At 34.3% G+C, this 16,937-nt stretch overlaps 2 protein-coding genes across 5 annotated transcripts in view; one reads left to right on the top strand and one right to left on the bottom strand.

The window, feature by feature from the left end:
* The window catches only part of LOC126018963 (40S ribosomal protein S4, X isoform-like), a 965,922-nt gene that overhangs the window by 95,194 nt on the left and 853,791 nt on the right, over positions 1-16,937 (top strand). The window lies entirely within an intron of this gene.
* Positions 1-16,937, bottom strand: part of FAR1 (fatty acyl-CoA reductase 1) — a 78,136-nt gene that overhangs the window by 24,689 nt on the left and 36,510 nt on the right. For both annotated transcript variants that reach the window (XM_049781037.1, XM_049781038.1), the window contains exons 2-5: positions 12,902-13,097; positions 9,095-9,270; positions 2,880-3,059; positions 1,697-1,874 (exon numbers count right to left, since the gene is read on the bottom strand). In XM_049781037.1, coding sequence (XP_049636994.1) covers positions 1,697-1,874; positions 2,880-3,059; positions 9,095-9,270; positions 12,902-13,090 — 723 coding nt within the window. In that variant the 5' untranslated portion in view covers positions 13,091-13,097. The remainder of the gene's footprint in view (positions 1-1,696; positions 1,875-2,879; positions 3,060-9,094; positions 9,271-12,901; positions 13,098-16,937) is intronic.

Below are 16,937 nucleotides of genomic sequence, written 5' to 3'. Positions count from 1 at the left end.
CCAAAGAGAAGCAATCTTCTGGAAGGACAATAAAATGTTAAGTAATTTTCAAAGAATTACCTATTCTCAGATTACATCTTTGCAAAGAGCATTTTTAAGAAAAATGTATTACAGTTTAGGTAGCTACAATAGTAGTTTTAAAGTTTATGGCTTCTATATAAAATGTTACTGCATTCCCACCACCTCCAAAGTACCATAAGTCTGGTCTCTGCCCTGTATCACTGCTTGGTTTTGTTTTTTGTTTTTTATTAATTAAATAATTTCTTTAAACACCTTGTGCTTGGTTTTGCATTCCAAGGCAAATGGCTTGTGATTGTTCAGTACTATCTAGATTCTCTTATCGATTCCACAGAAGAATGAGATCATCTGGCATTTGACCTTCTCCCTGACTTTCCTTGTATAATCATATTGAAGCAAACCACATGATTTCATCTGTTCTTACACATGTGTAGTAATCCAATGTGTATGTATATATCTTAATTTCTCCATCTAATCATCTGTCACTGAACATTTGAGCTGTTTCTACACATTAGCTATTGTACTAAGTGCTGCAATGAGCACAGGTATGCATATATCATTTTGAATTACTGCTTTTGTGGTTTGGAAAGAAAATGCTAAGAGGTGAAACTGCTGGGTCATAAGAGAATTCTAATATTTTTCTTCTGAGAAATTGCCATATTACTTCTCACAAGATTACCATAAAAAACTCATATTTCTATCTAATATTTTTACTAAACATGCTTGTTTTATCTTTTATAATTTACTGAATAAAATAGAACAGACTGTCAAAGCAAAAAAAAATATATGCTATTCTAACTATTCTTAGAAAGACATAAAGGTTTTTAAGTCAATATCTGTTAATTTTCACTTATTCCAGAGACTCATAAAATAACATATTACCATTTCTCTATAGGAAATTATCAAAGAAATAGGTGTGTTTTGTTTGTTTGTTTTTTGCATATGGTTTATATAAGGAGGTAGCTCCTTTCTGGAAAGCCCGACTCTTTTGGAGTACTATAAAGAAGTGATATATACAACACAATGGAATACTATGCAACTATAAGAAAAAATTAAAATCTTGCAGTTCACTGTAACTCAAATAGACCAAGAGGATGTCATGTTGAGCACTAAAGGTCAAAGAGAAAAGGATCAATTCCAGATGACTTCACTTATATGTGGTCCACAGAGACACAATAAAAGGGAACAGACAATACTAAATGAGGAAATACCTTAAGAATTTGATTGAAGAACTAAGATAAGCAGTGGGGAAAGGGAAAGAGCAGGAGAAAAAGGGCAGATTAGGTGCGATATAGGAACAGTGTTGTGGAGACCTGGGCACTCCAATGATAGCGAGGATACATGTATATAAAGACCATGAATTGTATTGTAACCATCTTAATTCAAAGAACTTTTACAAAACGATTTTTTTAATATGCTAAACCTCTAAATGAACTTAAAAATAAGAAAAATAAATACTGTCCTTTTATTCAAAACTTAAGAGTCATTAATTTAACATTTTGGTCTGCAATCAATATACATTAGAAACAAATGTGCCAACACAAGTCTGTTCTAGACAGCTTTATCATAGTTAAACCATGTTTAGTAAATAAAATTTGAACATAAATAACTGCCAACATTTTTTAAAATTATAACTTAAAAATTTCAATTCCAATTATTTATAAAAATTACAACTTACTGGAAAAGGTTCTTTCCAACTGGCACCAACAATTGATGGCCTTACAATTGCCACATTTAGTTTTGCACCTTCTTGTTGTACAACATATTCTGCCAATGCTTTTGTGTATATGTATGTATTTGGTCTGTCTCCTATCAATTTTGGTGTGATATCATTTACGAGGCCATCATCCATCCACCTGGTAAATAAATTACATACAGAACTATTTTCAGATGTTTTACTAAAAATTAAAAAGTCACTTCAGTACTATCCCAGGACAAAAAAAAAGATTCATCCAAAAGATGTATTCACACTGCTATTCACTGTAGCACTCAGTACAATAGCTAAGACTTGGAATCAACCTAGATGGTCCAACAACAGATGAGTGGATCATAAAGTTGTGATACATATATACATATGTACATATATTCCATTTTACTATAGAAATGTTAGTCTTAATTTCATTAAATTTCAACTGCAGATTCCCAATTGTTTTTGTTTTTGGGTCACACCTGGCAGCAATCAGGGGTCATTCCTGGCTCTACACTCAGAAATTGTTCCTGGCAGGCTCGGGGGACCATATGGGATGCCGGGATTCAAACCACCATCCTTCTGCATGCAAGGCAAACGCTCTCCCTCCATGCTATCTCTCCAGCCCCAGGATTCACAAATTTTATATACAACTTCCATATCACAAAATAAGGTCAGAAAATTGAGTTTTTTCATAACATATATGGTAAGCATGATCTAAATTCATGATTTATACCTAAAAGCTATTGATGAAGTGTGGAGCTTTTACTTGATCAGGTGCAATGACTAAAGAAAGACCTTTTTGAACAACTCATTCCATGACACTGAACAATTCAGAAAACTAGCTATAGTGACTAATACATACCTGATATCCATAAGGACTAAATGCCTATTCATAAATAAGGTTCTAATTTGTACAAAGTCATCACACCTGATCAAGTATAAGTTCTACACTTCATCAATAGCCATTCGGGGATAAATAGCAACAAAAAGTAAAGTAAAATTATTTGCTGAATATGAAATATAAACATATGTTATCTGTGGATGAAGTAGGGGGAGAGACTGAAAATCACCAAATGACAGAGAGAGGATCTTTATATCACTTGATTTATCTAAAAATTAATTCAAAATGTTGGGATAAAAGCAAAGGTACATAAAGTTTGAACCAACATACTCTAATGAATCAATCAGCTTCTTGGGATCCACAGGAGGTGGATAGACTACTTCATCAATATGTTTTCGATTGCAATAAGCATATGCTGTTGATACATGCATAAATACTTCCAAATTTTTCATTTGTTGTGCAAGAAGAATAAGTTGTCGTGTAGCAATCACATTTAACTGAACAGCATCTCTGTAAAAAAAAAGTGACAATAAAAAATTAGGAACTACAACATTTTTTTCATGTGCTTCAAAAAAAAAACACCTTAATTCCTTTAAACAGACAGAAAAAGATGGTTGTTTTATATCAGTTCCTTACTTGATTTGCATATTTTATCACAATGATGAATCCATTCTATCATTGTGCCTTAAAAGGTTTTCTGTTAAAATAACCTGGGGCCGGTGAGGTGGCACTAGAGGCATGGTGTCTGCCTTGCAAGTGCAAGCCAAGGAAAGACACGGTTCGTTCGGCGTCCCATATGGTCCCCCCATCCCAGGGGCAATTTCTGAGCGCTTAGCCAGGAGTAACCCCTGAGCATCAAATGGATGTGGCCCGAAAAACGAAAAAAAAAAAAGGTTTTCTGCTAAAATAACCTCTTCTGCTGATTTAACTTTTTTTTGAAATAAACTTTAGTTTAAAAAAATTCAGACTTGGGAGCTAGGAGCGGGAATTATAGCACCGGGGTAGGATGTTTTCCATGCATGTGGCTGACCTGAGTATGATCTTGGCATTCCATATGCTCCCCCAAGCATGCCAGGAGTAACTTCTGAGAGCAGAGCCAGGAGTAACCCCTGAGCATTGCTGGATGTGGCCCAAAAAAAGCTAAAAAATTTTTCAGATTAAAAAAATATATACATATATATAAATTTTAACATTTAATTAGCCAGAAATACACATAATTTCAACCCTTTGCTCTTATACATACATTTAAAAAGCATTTGGAGAGGGGAGTGAGGTACACTCAATGGCACTCAGGCATATCCTGGCTCAGTGCTCAAGGATTACTCCTGGTTTAATGGTCAGGATTCACTCCTGGCATAGACAATATGCCAGGAATCAAACCGAAATCAGCCAGCATGCAAGACAAGTGCCTTTTCTATTACGATATATACACTTGGAAGTTAAGTTAGATTTCCTTTGCATACTGATTTTTTTATTTTATACTTTTTATGATTTGGCTGTACATCAAGAGAAGAAACTAGAATGGTTAATTTTAATATGCTAATGGTTAATTTTAATATGCTAAGGCTGAGTCACCAATAAGGAAAAAGTCAAAGAACCCCCAGAAACAAAATTTTATTAACATATTTAAATTAAAAAGTATATATTTCCTTCTTTGTAGCAATTAACTAAAATACCTTTTAAGTAATCAAGTTATTTATTTTGGTATTGGGCCACATCCAATAGGATATAGGGCATTCCTTTCCATGCCTCTCATATTTTGGTGGGCCTATGCAAACAACAATTGCCACTCTAACACCGTTTTTACTGTGCTCCTTTGACTCTAATCCTTAAAACGCACCCACTTAAAATTTGAGGTTAACTTAAGCTAATATGCATGTACATGGAAATGTAAAAAATACTATGCCTCTAATGTTTAAGGAGTTACGTAAGTTTGATGGCTTTAGATTGCCTTGTGTGCTGTTAAGAAATATTATAATGTGCTACAATCTGGGGACTTGAGGGACAAAGTAATTGCACATGGATTCTGTTTTATTTATCTTAACTTTCTTTGGTGAAAGTTCAAAAGTTAAGATATCAGCAAGGGGACTTCTTCTGATAATTATGTTATGGGTGATTGTCCTTCCACTGTAACTTTACCTTATCCTCTTTCTTTGCATCTTTTGTTCTCATAATTCAAAATACTAATTCAAAATACATAATTCAAAATACTAATCTCTGCACTCAGGAATTACTACTGGTGGAGTTGGGGGCTATATGGGATGGCAGGGAATCAAATTCAGAATATCAAATCAAATACTTGTTTTAAGCAAGTACCATCACTCTGGCCCCTCAAAGCCTTTGTAAAGACTTTTATAGAAATAACTATACTAACAACTACCATAACAATGATAGAGAAATATAATACCTATCTAGAAGAGAGGCAGGAAGTGGGGAAAGAGAAATGGGGACATTGGTGGCTGGAAAGTTGCACTGGTGAAGGTGGAAGTGTGCATTTTATGGCTGAAACTGTAACCATATACTTGAATAATTTTTTTTAATTTACCTAAAAACTCAATGGTTTATTATTATAAAAGTGGTACAATGATTGTGAGGCATATTGCCATACGTCAAATTATCTAAATATATTGTTTTAGTATTCCCAAAGTGCTTGGAATTTCCTAAGTAATAAATAGTAATAGTACTCTATTAAATAGTAATAAAGAGATTCAAAAAAAATTTTAAGCAGATGACTTTTGGCTAACACCCAAGGATGAGGAAACCAATCTTGTCATTAAAGAGGTTCAAGTTTCAAGTTTGTTATAGAGTATTTGAGGGAAAAACAAATGAAATACTCAGTATCAGTAAAGCTAGTATTGCGCTATTCGTGATACTAAAAGCTAATAAAATAATCTGAAAGGCACTAAGAAAAAGCAGCAGGAATTATCAAAATTATGAAATATGAATAATTATTCATAGAGTTAGCTTACTGTATGCTAACTCAGAGGAAATATTTATTCTAACCTTAATTTCTCAAAAATTATTAAAAAAGAAAATGCAAAATCTCCTAGTTTTTCTAATACTAATCAGACATTCTATGAATTAAGGTATACAACATGATGGAATAACATCACAAAATCATAACTAAAAATAAATATATAAAAATTTTCAAAAAATAAAATTTTAAATTCTATTACATGAAAGTTAGTATTATTAATCTAGTAGTAGTATGAAAAGGTACTCAACACTTAAAATTATTTTTCTTGTAATCTATTCCAAAATTCTTTTATTCAGTATTAAGACTAAGAAAAAAGAAATTGAACTTAAAAAAAAAACAAAAAAAAAAACAGAATGTCACAGATAACAACTGTTCCACTTGACTGTAAAGCAGTGCTTTGATGTTTATCACTCTGCAAGACTGTGGGGGATGGAGAAGAGTACGTACTGTAAGACTTGTTAATAGGTCCTGAGGATTGAACAACAAGTTCTGGGTCATCACAAACTAGAATTAAGTTCATAGAAGTAAAAATTTCTTTGTCTTATTTCCTCTTTTAACTGGGTAGTATGAAAAGCTGACCAAAACATACTAGTAGAAAAAAATAAATAAAATAGATGGGGGAAGGTATTAAAATCATGCATGTATGATTTTACTTTTACTTCTTTATCTCAAGGAAAAAATTCAATTCAAATGGAAATCCAATAAATAAGATATTTCACAGAGAAGACACTGTCCTCTAGGCTGTAAGGCAGTGTGCTATTTTTCTTTTGCATTTGCAAAACAATGGAGACAGAAAGAGTAGTGTTTTGTAAGAAGTACACAAAGAATATTATGTTACACATTTTCTGAGAACAGAGACAGAGTTTCTGGGTCACTGAAATAATATGAATGAGAAAACTACTCCTGTACCTTGTCTGAAGCAAGTATTATACATATATTGACAAAATAGAAAATAAAAATTAAATTTTCTTGTTCATTTGTCTATACTTTCTACCATGATTTATCCAGTTAAGAAATTTTTTTTCTCTTATTAATGGTAACTTTGCCAACTCCTAAAGGAAATAGAGGCAGAAAGTTCCTGTCACATTATGATACTTTGATTCCCTTAATAAATAAAGGTTACCTTAAGTTTTATTCTAATTAACATGGGCAATTTATGAATCAATTTTCCCTTTAATACACTGAAGTGTATATCACAATTATCCGGTATCTATAATTTTGGGGAGTTTTTTTTTAAAGCGTTTTTTACAACTCTTTCTTTTGGCGATAGAAATAAAAGAAAGCTAGAACTTGGAGAAAACACTAGAGACGAGAAGTATCTGTTAGATTAACCACAACATATTTTAAAACTAGCTGTAATCACACTATCCAAAGACAATAATTGGCAAATATTCAAACTATGTACATAAGAACATATATATATATCACATTCATAGTTTTATAAAGATTAACCTAGATATTCTAATAAGATTCTCATGAACAGAAATGAATATAAAATATGAGCATATAGTACAGAATAATACAGAACAAAATACATTATTAGGTAATAAATGACACAAAACTACCTCAGTTTTCTTCAAATATGAAATTAATTTGTCTGTAGTATTAATGTGAATAACGTTAGCAATAAGAAAAATCATGAGACACTGGTAAAGGGAAAATATAATGTTTCAACATCAATCATGAATAACTTTGTAATTAAATTATAAATAACTTTGTAATTTTTCAATTAAATTAATTGAACCATTACATTGTCCTCACCAAAAATATAAAGCATATTATAATTCTATGATAATGAACTATCACATTTATATCAATTAATTTATACTTCCACATTAAAAGCATTATGGGGCCAGAGAGATAGATAGTACAGTGTATAGAGTACTGGCTTTGTATACAGCAAAACTGGGTTGGATCCCTGGCATTCTCTATGTTCCCCAACTACCACCATCAGCAATTCCTGAATGCAGAGCCATAAGCCTTGAGAAGCACTGGGTGTGACCCCAAAACCAAAAATAAATAGAAAAATAAAATTCATATGGAAAATTATCTCAAAGCCCTTTATAGTAAGTACTTAATTTAAAACATTTAGAAAATAAACTAATTATAAAGCCTGCACAGGGTCACCAGTGATTCTTTGCCAATTGGGCAAACAGCTCAACATGTGAGGACAAGGTGCTGCTCAGGCTCTGTGGTGTTGGAGATTTACTCAGTCGCCTTGGCATTGCTCAGGAGATTTCAAGCCTGCATCCAGTAATATTTAACTGGGGGAAGGAGGAGATGCCAGGAATTGAACTGAGACAGGCCTGTATAAGTACATGCCTAAATCCCTGTATTATCTCTGACCAGTTTCCAAATTAATCAAGTTTTAAAATAAAAATAAGGCACAATTTAATTTTTTTATTTCCCCTTACTCCAAGAAACAGCTGGATTTCATTTACTTTTTTTAATTAATTTATTTTTCTTTACTTTTTGATGGATATGCATAAAACACTAAAAAACTCCTAGGGAGGCCAAAAGTTTTTCCTTTCCATGACCCCCATACTTTGGTGGGCCCATGCAAATGATAATTGCCACTCTAACATTGTTTATACAGTGCTCCTTTGACTCTAAACCTTTAACCACTAGTAAAAATATCTGGAACTGCAAAAAAAAAAAAAGAAAAAAAAGAAAAAGGTTTACATTAGTGTTAACATATATGCTTTAAGTTAAACTAGCATTCTGGGGATAAAGGAGGGAGAAAGGGATATATGCTTGGCAGCAGGGATGAAGGGAGGACAACACTGGGGGTGATGGATATTCCCCTGATTCAATGTTAATATGTACCTAAAATACTACTGTGAAAGATATGTAAGTCATTATAATAAAAAAAATTGTGTTTTATTTAGAAATGTTCTTTGACTTACATGTATTATTATATTAATTATATGTTGTTATGTTACTATATTATGTTATGTCAGTTTACCTCAATATGTTAACCAATTTTGTCTCTTGAATAAATTCTTACAATAAAAAAGAAAAAAAAAGAAAAAAACTGCTAGGGCATAAACTTCTGAAAGAATGAAGAGAAAAAAAAAACAAGAACTATTAGTTTTTAGGAACAACTCCAACTCAACATAAAGTTTTCTTTCTTCTATTCTATAGTTTCCATTTCTTGCCTCTTCCCCATCCCATATTACAAGTCATGATAACTAAGAGTTGGGAGATAGATAGTACAGTGGATAAGGCACTTGCCTTGGAATAGCTGATCCCAGGTTCAATCCCCAGCACCCCAGATGGTCTCTCTGCATCACTATGAGTAGCTATCTCTGAATGCAGAATCAAAATAAGCCCTGAGCACTGCTAGGTGTGCCCCTCAAAATACTAAATAAAAATTCATGATAACTTCTTTCAATATAAATACACTAGTTATTCAATGATTTTAAACTAATAGAGAAAATTCTTTTAATACCCTTTAAGACAATGAAAACTGGTAACACAAGGCAAACAGTTTCAAATCACTTTCACAACTTGACTAAGCAAAATTATGTTCTGAAGTTCTAATACCATATAAAATGCCTTTACTTACCTCAAGTTTTCATTAAACCTTACTGTAGCTGCACAATGGAATATAATATTGGTAGAATCAATGATAACTTCTTTATCTTCTTCACTAAGAGCCAGTTTTGGTTGGGTGAGTTCACTGCTGATTGCTATAATTTTCTCCCTAAAATCTGGATTTTCATCTCTCAATCTGTCAAAAAGCTATAAAGAGGATAAAAATATTTTAGGACAAGTTTTCAACTTTCTAAAATCTATTATCACCTCCCCTTTCCCAGTCAAAGCCACAATGTTGGGCCACACCTACTGTTGCTTCGGGGATACTCTACTATTCCTGACTCTGCTCAATGTGTAGACAAGTATATGTAGAGTCAAAATTTTGTGTGGGGTTGGCAGGATGCAGGGCAAGCAACTTAACTACTGTACTGTACAAATTCTTCTGCCCTTTGTTAGACTTAATTACTTTTATTCTATAAACATGAGGCATACATTACTAATCTCTATTTTACATATTATGGTTCTAAAAATACAGGGGGAAAACGTAATTTGCAAAGGACAGAGCTGGGACTGTCAAATTAAACTGAATTGTCCATATCTTTGCTAATAAGACTATATTATTTCTCAGAATAAACAGTACACATCAGAACAATGTTTAAAATTATCCACATTTCTAAAATTAAGATTTTTAATTTATAACTTCATGTCATTCTAACAAAATCTTACATTTTTTATAAAGTAAAGATACTAAAGAGGAAAAGAGATGTTAACGATGCAGACTAGAGGAGAGTGAAAATAGTACAGTGGGTAAGCACTTGCCTTGCATTTGTCCAACCTGGGATTCAATGCCAGCAATATATATGGACCCCTGAGCCACACAAGGAGTGATCACTGAACTGAAAACCAGTGATAGGTCAGGAGCACAGTTAGTCCCCACCAAAAAAGAAAAATGCAAGAAGAAAATTGTACCAGAGAGAGTACAGCAAGAAAGGCTCTTGCCTTGTATGTAATTGACTATGTTTGACTGAACTAACTCAGCAACCCAAATGGGGAACCCACTCAGACTAATGTCTAAGTGCAGATTCAGGAGAAAGCCCTGAGCACAGCTAGATGTTACCTCAACCCCTTCACCTGAAAATATCCAGACTGGAAACTGAACAAAATTTAAAAATATACTAACGATGTTATTTTAGTAAAAAAAATTCAATATTTATTTCTTTCTTCTTTCTTTCTCTCTCTTTCTTTCTTTTTCTTTTTTTCTTTCCTTTCTCTCTCTTTCTTTCTTTCTCTTTCTCTCTTTTTTTTTTTTTTTTAGAAAATTCAATATATCTTAAGCATACTTTACCAGAATAAAAAAAAAACTCTTTTTTGGTTTTTGGGCCACACCCAATGACTCTCAGGGGTTACTCCTGGCTATGTGCTCAGAAATAGCTCCTGGCATGGGTTACCATATGGGATGCAAGGGGGGGGGAGGCAGGGAATAGAACCTCGATCGGTCTTAGGTCAGTGAGTGCAAGGCAAACACCCTTCTGCCCTTCTGCTTGTGCTACTGCTCCAGCCCCATTATCAGAATAAATTTAACTAAATAATCAAAGACAAAATTCTTATTAGGTGTAAGTCATGCTTAAGTTTTTAATTCTCCATTTTTATAAAAGAACTTGGGTTCTACCTCCAGATCATTGCTCTATTAAATTTTGACTTCACAGTATTTAAAGTTTATAGTTGCATTTTTAAGCAGGGAGTTTTTAATCCAAAAGGAAAAGCTATACTACCTATATAGAGTCCATTTAAAATTTCTAGACATTAAGAAAATGTTAAGAAATGGCCATTGCCAAATGCTGCAAAATAGAAAAGGCTAGAAAGATAAGAAAAAAATATAATGCTTTAAGAAATAAAAAAATAATAATGTATTATTATGGGCTACAAGGAACGTCTAATAAATCCTAGGAAGGAACTGAGATTCTAAAACAGACATTTCCAGACAAAGTAGCATAAATAGCTAAAAGTGATAGAATGTTGATTTAGTAGCAAATTTAATTAAAAAAAAAAAAGTTCTCTCTATGGGGGTTCAGTGATTTATAATGTTTTCATGCCATACATCACTCCAATTCTAAAAAAAAGGTGGTTTTAAAACTATTTTTCTTTACAGAATTTGCTTATTTTGAGAAAAAAAATACTCTTCAAAAATGCAACGTATGTACTCTACTGTCAAGCAACATCTACATCCTTGTGTATATTTTTTAAACACAAATCACAGATGTGTTAGAAGGCTATGTTACCAGATACCTATTTAATAACTTAAAAAAGTATACTTATAACCAAATAAAATATTAATGAATGTGATATAAAGACACTCATTTTGAGAAAATTCAAAAGCTGATTTGGTGCTGGGTGTGGTGTTGGAATTTGTACAGGGGAAACCATTATTAACAGTATTATAAATCAGAGAACTGCGATAAATTTCTTAAAAATTTTTAAAGGAATTAAGGATTAAAAATAGATCAACTAAGCCTCTTACTGTGATATAATTTAAATTCAGTTCTTGGGACTGGAGAGATAGCACAGCGGCGTTTGCCTTGCAAGCAGCCGATCCAGGACCAAAGGTGGTTGGTTCGAATCCCGGTGTCCCATATGGTCCCCCGTGCCTGCCAGGAGCTATTTCTGAGCAGAGAGCCAGGAGTGACCCCTGAGCACTTCCGGGTGTGGCCCCCCCAAAAAAATTCAGTTCCAATTTTACCTTAGCAATCATTTTCTAATGGTTCAAAATCTGTCATCTTTAGTAGAATACTGTATTATATCTTATTAAATTTGTCCCCTCTATGTCAACCTGTTGTTTATCAAATGAAAATCTGTAAATTTGCTACCTCTTAATACTGCTATAAGAAGTAATCATTCCTAATATGGAGATAGGGCGTTTGCTTTACATTCAGAATGATGGTGGTTTGAATTCCGGTATCCCATATGGTCCCCCCCCCCCCGCCCCCCGTGCATGTCAGGGGCGATTTCTGAGCACAGAGCCAGGAGTAACCCCTGAGTGCTGCCGGGTATGACCCAAAAAAAAAAAAAAAAAAAAAAAAAAAAAAAAAAAAAAAAGAAGTAATCATTTCTTACAAATTTTAATATGTGATAAAGCACGAAATCTCACAGCATTACTAGAATTTCTTATTATTGTTAAGACTATGTAAAATAGGGGCCAAAATAATAACACATGGGGAGGGCATTTGCCTTACATGCAGACGACCTTGGTTTAATCTCCAACATCTCATATGGTCCTCTGAGCACCCCCAGGATTAATTCCTGAGCACAGAGCCAGGAGTAACCCCTAAGTGCCACTGGATATCCCCCCCCCCCCAAAGACTAAAGTGTCTAGCAAATGGGCCAGAGCATTGGCACAAGTGGTAGAGCATTTGCCTTGCACAGACTAACCAAGGATGGACCACAATTTGATCCCCCGGAAGATCCCCTGGCAACCCATATGGTCCCCCAGCCAGGAGCAATTTCTGAACGCATAGCCAGGAGTAACCCCTGAGCGTCACCGTGTATGGCCCAAAAAGCAAAAATAAAATAAAATAAAATATCTAGCAATTATAAATATACTAACTAAAATAATCTAAAATTATGTTAAATAATACCACTAAATTAATTTAAAACTCGTTAAACAGTTTTCCCATCATAAAGGGAAGTTTTTCTTTCCAACTGATATTTTCAGTTTATTGCCTATCTGAAGAGTTTTGGTTTTTTTTTTTTTCAAATCTTTGTTTTTTCAAGATATAGAAGAAATACATTAAGCTGCAATAAAAGCACTCTTTCTCCTTCAAATGATCATTTCCATACTTACCTTGCAACTAATGAGTTCATCTATTCGCTCCTGGGGTGTTTGTCCAGCTTTTTGCCTCACCAAAACAAACACTGAATTTACTTTTGGACAAGATCTTAGCAGCTTTTCCAGAAGCACCTTCCCTAGGAAACCAGTAGCTCCAGTTATGAGGACATTCTTGTCTTCATAGTATTCTGGGATTGAAACCATTTTTATCCTAAGAAATACAGTAAATAAGTATCAGAAGATTTATGCTCACTTATATACTCAAAATCTCTTAATAACCAAATAAGTATTTTAAAAGACAAGAAAAATCAAAATTGAATATTAGCAAAGAGACTCTAATCTCCACATTTTTACAGTAAGGTGGGAGGAACTGCAATAATTTCTAATCCCTATGTTTTTCATACTGGCTCACCTTAGAGAGACAAATAACTTACTTACCTTCTCTGGGCCTAAATATTTCTTTTGTAGTTTGTACTAGCTAGCCTCTAAATATTCCTCCCAGCAAGAAAAGCCCAAATCTTTATTTAAAACTCAATGAAATCTCAAACATGAATGAATGGTGTTTTACAGTATCCAAAGAGATTTATAACACCAAATAGAGGTCAGGAACAAGTCTCAATTGCCTAGCTTGTGTAACAAAATAAGTGTCACAGTTATCACCCTATCACCACCAGTAACAACAAAGGGTAGTAACTTCAAAGTTCCTTCCCCGACTTGTTTCTAATGACAATTTACCCACAAGATGATTAAATCTCCTTTTTAAAGAGCGCATAGTAAGAAATACATAGACTTTTAACTTCTACTCAAATTTCACTGACGGAATAAAAGAATTTAAAAAGAAAGACATAAGAACCATAATGAATTGGGGAGAAAGAATGCAGAATTAATGCAGTATTTCACTATTCAAAGCTCAAAATAATGCTACTTATTGTCTAGAAACACACCATTTTAATGAATACATGAGGATTGGGTGTAGAATTAGAAGCAAGTGTAAGGAGTTTTATTTTTTTTAAGAATTTTAATATTTAATAGTATTTTTTAAATCAAAAAGGTATGTTTTATGTCCAGATTTTTCATAATTTCGATAAATTTAACAATTTAAAAATAACATTAACAAGCAGAGAGAAGATATGAATTTATAAAATTCATGCAAGATATCATACAAGAGAATGAATTACTAGAATAAACAGATGAGACTGATAGGACACAGAAGTAATAAGCATAAGCAAGCACAGAAGTATATGAAAGCAAATCTGTCCCAATAACCCAAATAGAAAATGTCAAGCTCGGAATCAAAAAGTAGGACTAAAACATGAAAATTAATTGTTCACAGAACACCAGAACCAAAACAGTCTTACTTCCTAAAACTACTAGCTTTCAAGTGTAGTTTACAGATATGCTCAAAAAAAGCACCCAACACAGATGTTAATGACAAAAGAAGTAGTCCTGAGCCCAAGGTTGGTCCAAATATCCACAATGAGATTTTAATACTAGTGCACTGAATCCAAAGATAGCTTTAGGTAGAAAGGCATTTTACTAGAATTAATACTTCTGATTCACAAGTACAGAATGTCTTTATCTTTCCATTTTCATTGTCTTCTTCTATTTCATTCCAACAATGTCTTAGAGATTTTTGCTTTTTTTTTTTTAATGTGTTTTTATTTTTGGTTTGGTTTGGTTTGGGGTCACTCCCAGCAGTAGCCAGGGCCTACTCCTGACTCTGAGCTCAGGGAATGAGGGGCTTGAGGGATCAGAGAAGATGCCAGGAAACCTGTTTCAACCATGTGCAAGGCAAGCACCTTACCAGTAGTACTATCTCTCTGGCCACCAATATTTCATGTAAATTTGACCAAAGAGATAAAATTTATTCCTACATATTTTATTCTCTTTAATACTTCTTTTCAAATAGTTGACTGTTTATACACAGAAAAGCAACAGATTATAGTCTGCAACTTTATTCTTAATCTATTATCTCTAAAATGTTCCTAGTCTTTAGATTTTTCTGCACACAAAATGTCATCTGCAAGTAGTAACAGTGACAGTTTGACAGTTCTACTTCTTTTTTTTTTTTTTTTCCGGTTTTTGGGCCACACCCTGCGGTGCTCAGGGGTTACTCCTGGTTGTCTGCTCAGAAATAGCTCCTGGCAGGCACGGGGGACCATATGGGACACCGGGATTCAAACCAACCACCTTTGGTCCTGGATCAGCTGCTTGCATGGCAAACGCCATTGTGCTATCTCTCCGGGCCCGACAGTTCTACTTCTTTTCCAATTTAAATGCTTTCACTTCATTTTCTTAAATTTTAATTTAATTTATTTTTCAATTATTAATAGTTGTGCCTTGGATAAACCTCTTGGCCAAGATACTAAGCGATTCTCCTTCCCTTTGCTATAGTTGCAATGCCCAGAAATAACACACTTGGTTAAAGGGCTGGCCAACAGTTGTATACTCCAGTTATGGGGCTTGAGCACAATGGTTAGGATGCATTGGGGAGCATACACCTGTGGTATTGAGGATCCCAAGCCTCAGAGTTGCTGGGATTACATTTTGTATGTAGAGGAATCTCTCAGCCTTCCTATTATCTTGTCTGCAAGGCAAAAACTTTTTGTTTGTTTGTTTGTTTGTTTTGTTGGGGCTAAACCCAGTGGCACTCAGAGATTACTTTTGGCTCTGCAGTCAGAAATCACTGCTGGTGGGCAAGCACCTTAGACTCTGTACTATTTCTCCAGTCCATGACAAGCATTTCTGACAATAAACAGGAGTCGCAGTCAAGTTTCTTTTTCTGAGTATTGGAAAGGGGGTCTTGGTGGTAGAGAAGATACCTCATCACATAGCCAAGAGTGAAACAAAACAAAACCTCAAAACACATTATGGGGGCAGGAGCGGTGGCGCTAGAGGTAAGGCATCTATCTGCCTTGCAAGGGCTAGCCTAGGACGAACCGCAGTTCAATTCCCCCTCCCCGGCCCTGCTCCCCCCCCCCCATATAGTCCCCTCAAGCCAGGAGAGATTTCTGAGCGAATAGCCAGGAGTAACCCTGAGTGTCAATGGTTGTGTCCCAAAAACAAAACAAAACAAATCAAAACACAGTATGTACTTTTCCCCCTCATTTACCAGGATGTCTTCTGTATAATGTTTAAATACAAAATCTGTTAACACCAAATTGCCAAAACTCTTTATATGCTTTTAAATGACCATGACCTATGTGACTTTCTTCACAGCAAGATAATGTTCATAACTCCCCTATCTTGTAGTATCAATTAAAATGTTTAATTACTAAGCATTTTTAAAATTCTGTCTCCAGGAATTCTTGAATTCTCCATCCATCTATATACTTTGCCCTACTAAAATACTACAAGTAAAAAGAAGAATTATTTTTTTTTTTTTTTTGGTATTTTGGGCCACACTCGTTTGATGCTCAGAGGTTACTCCTGGCTAAGCGCTCAGAAATTGCCCCTAGCTCCCGGCGTATTAGACTTTTACCCCAGTTTATTATTTTTCTCCTCTTCAAACAAAACCACATAACTTGAACTAGCTAGTCCTGCCCCCCAATTAGAGGGGGAAATAAAGGAGGCATCAGGACCAAACAGGTGTAAGACTACGAAGTAATAGGATAGGTACAGAGGGGACCACATATTCTAGCAGCCCTGGGGGTGAGGGAAGAGGATATGGAAGGTAGGACAAAAACGGAGGAGTAGGGAAGACAAACCGGTGATGGGAATCCCCCCTGATTTTATGTAAATATGTACCTAAAATATTATTGTCAACAAAAATGGCATAGCCATTGTGTAGTTATACCACAGTTTCTGTAGCCACTTATCTGTTATTGGGCACCTGGTTTGTTGTTTTTTTCTTTTCTAGATTCTAGCTATTATAAATAGTGCTGCGCTGAACATAGGAGTGCAGAGGGCACTTTTTCGTATTTTGGTTTGTGTTCCTGAGATAATCTCTAGCAATGGTATTGCAAGATCATATAGAAGCTCTATTTTTAGCTTTTTGAGGAATGTCCATATTGTTTTTGAAAAAGGCTGAATCAGTCTATATTCCAGCAAT

Source organism: Suncus etruscus, chromosome 9 (assembly GCF_024139225.1).
Source record: "Suncus etruscus isolate mSunEtr1 chromosome 9, mSunEtr1.pri.cur, whole genome shotgun sequence".
Classification (NCBI taxonomy): domain Eukaryota; kingdom Metazoa; phylum Chordata; class Mammalia; order Eulipotyphla; family Soricidae; genus Suncus; species Suncus etruscus.
This window is presented reverse-complemented; position numbering and strand designations above follow the sequence as displayed.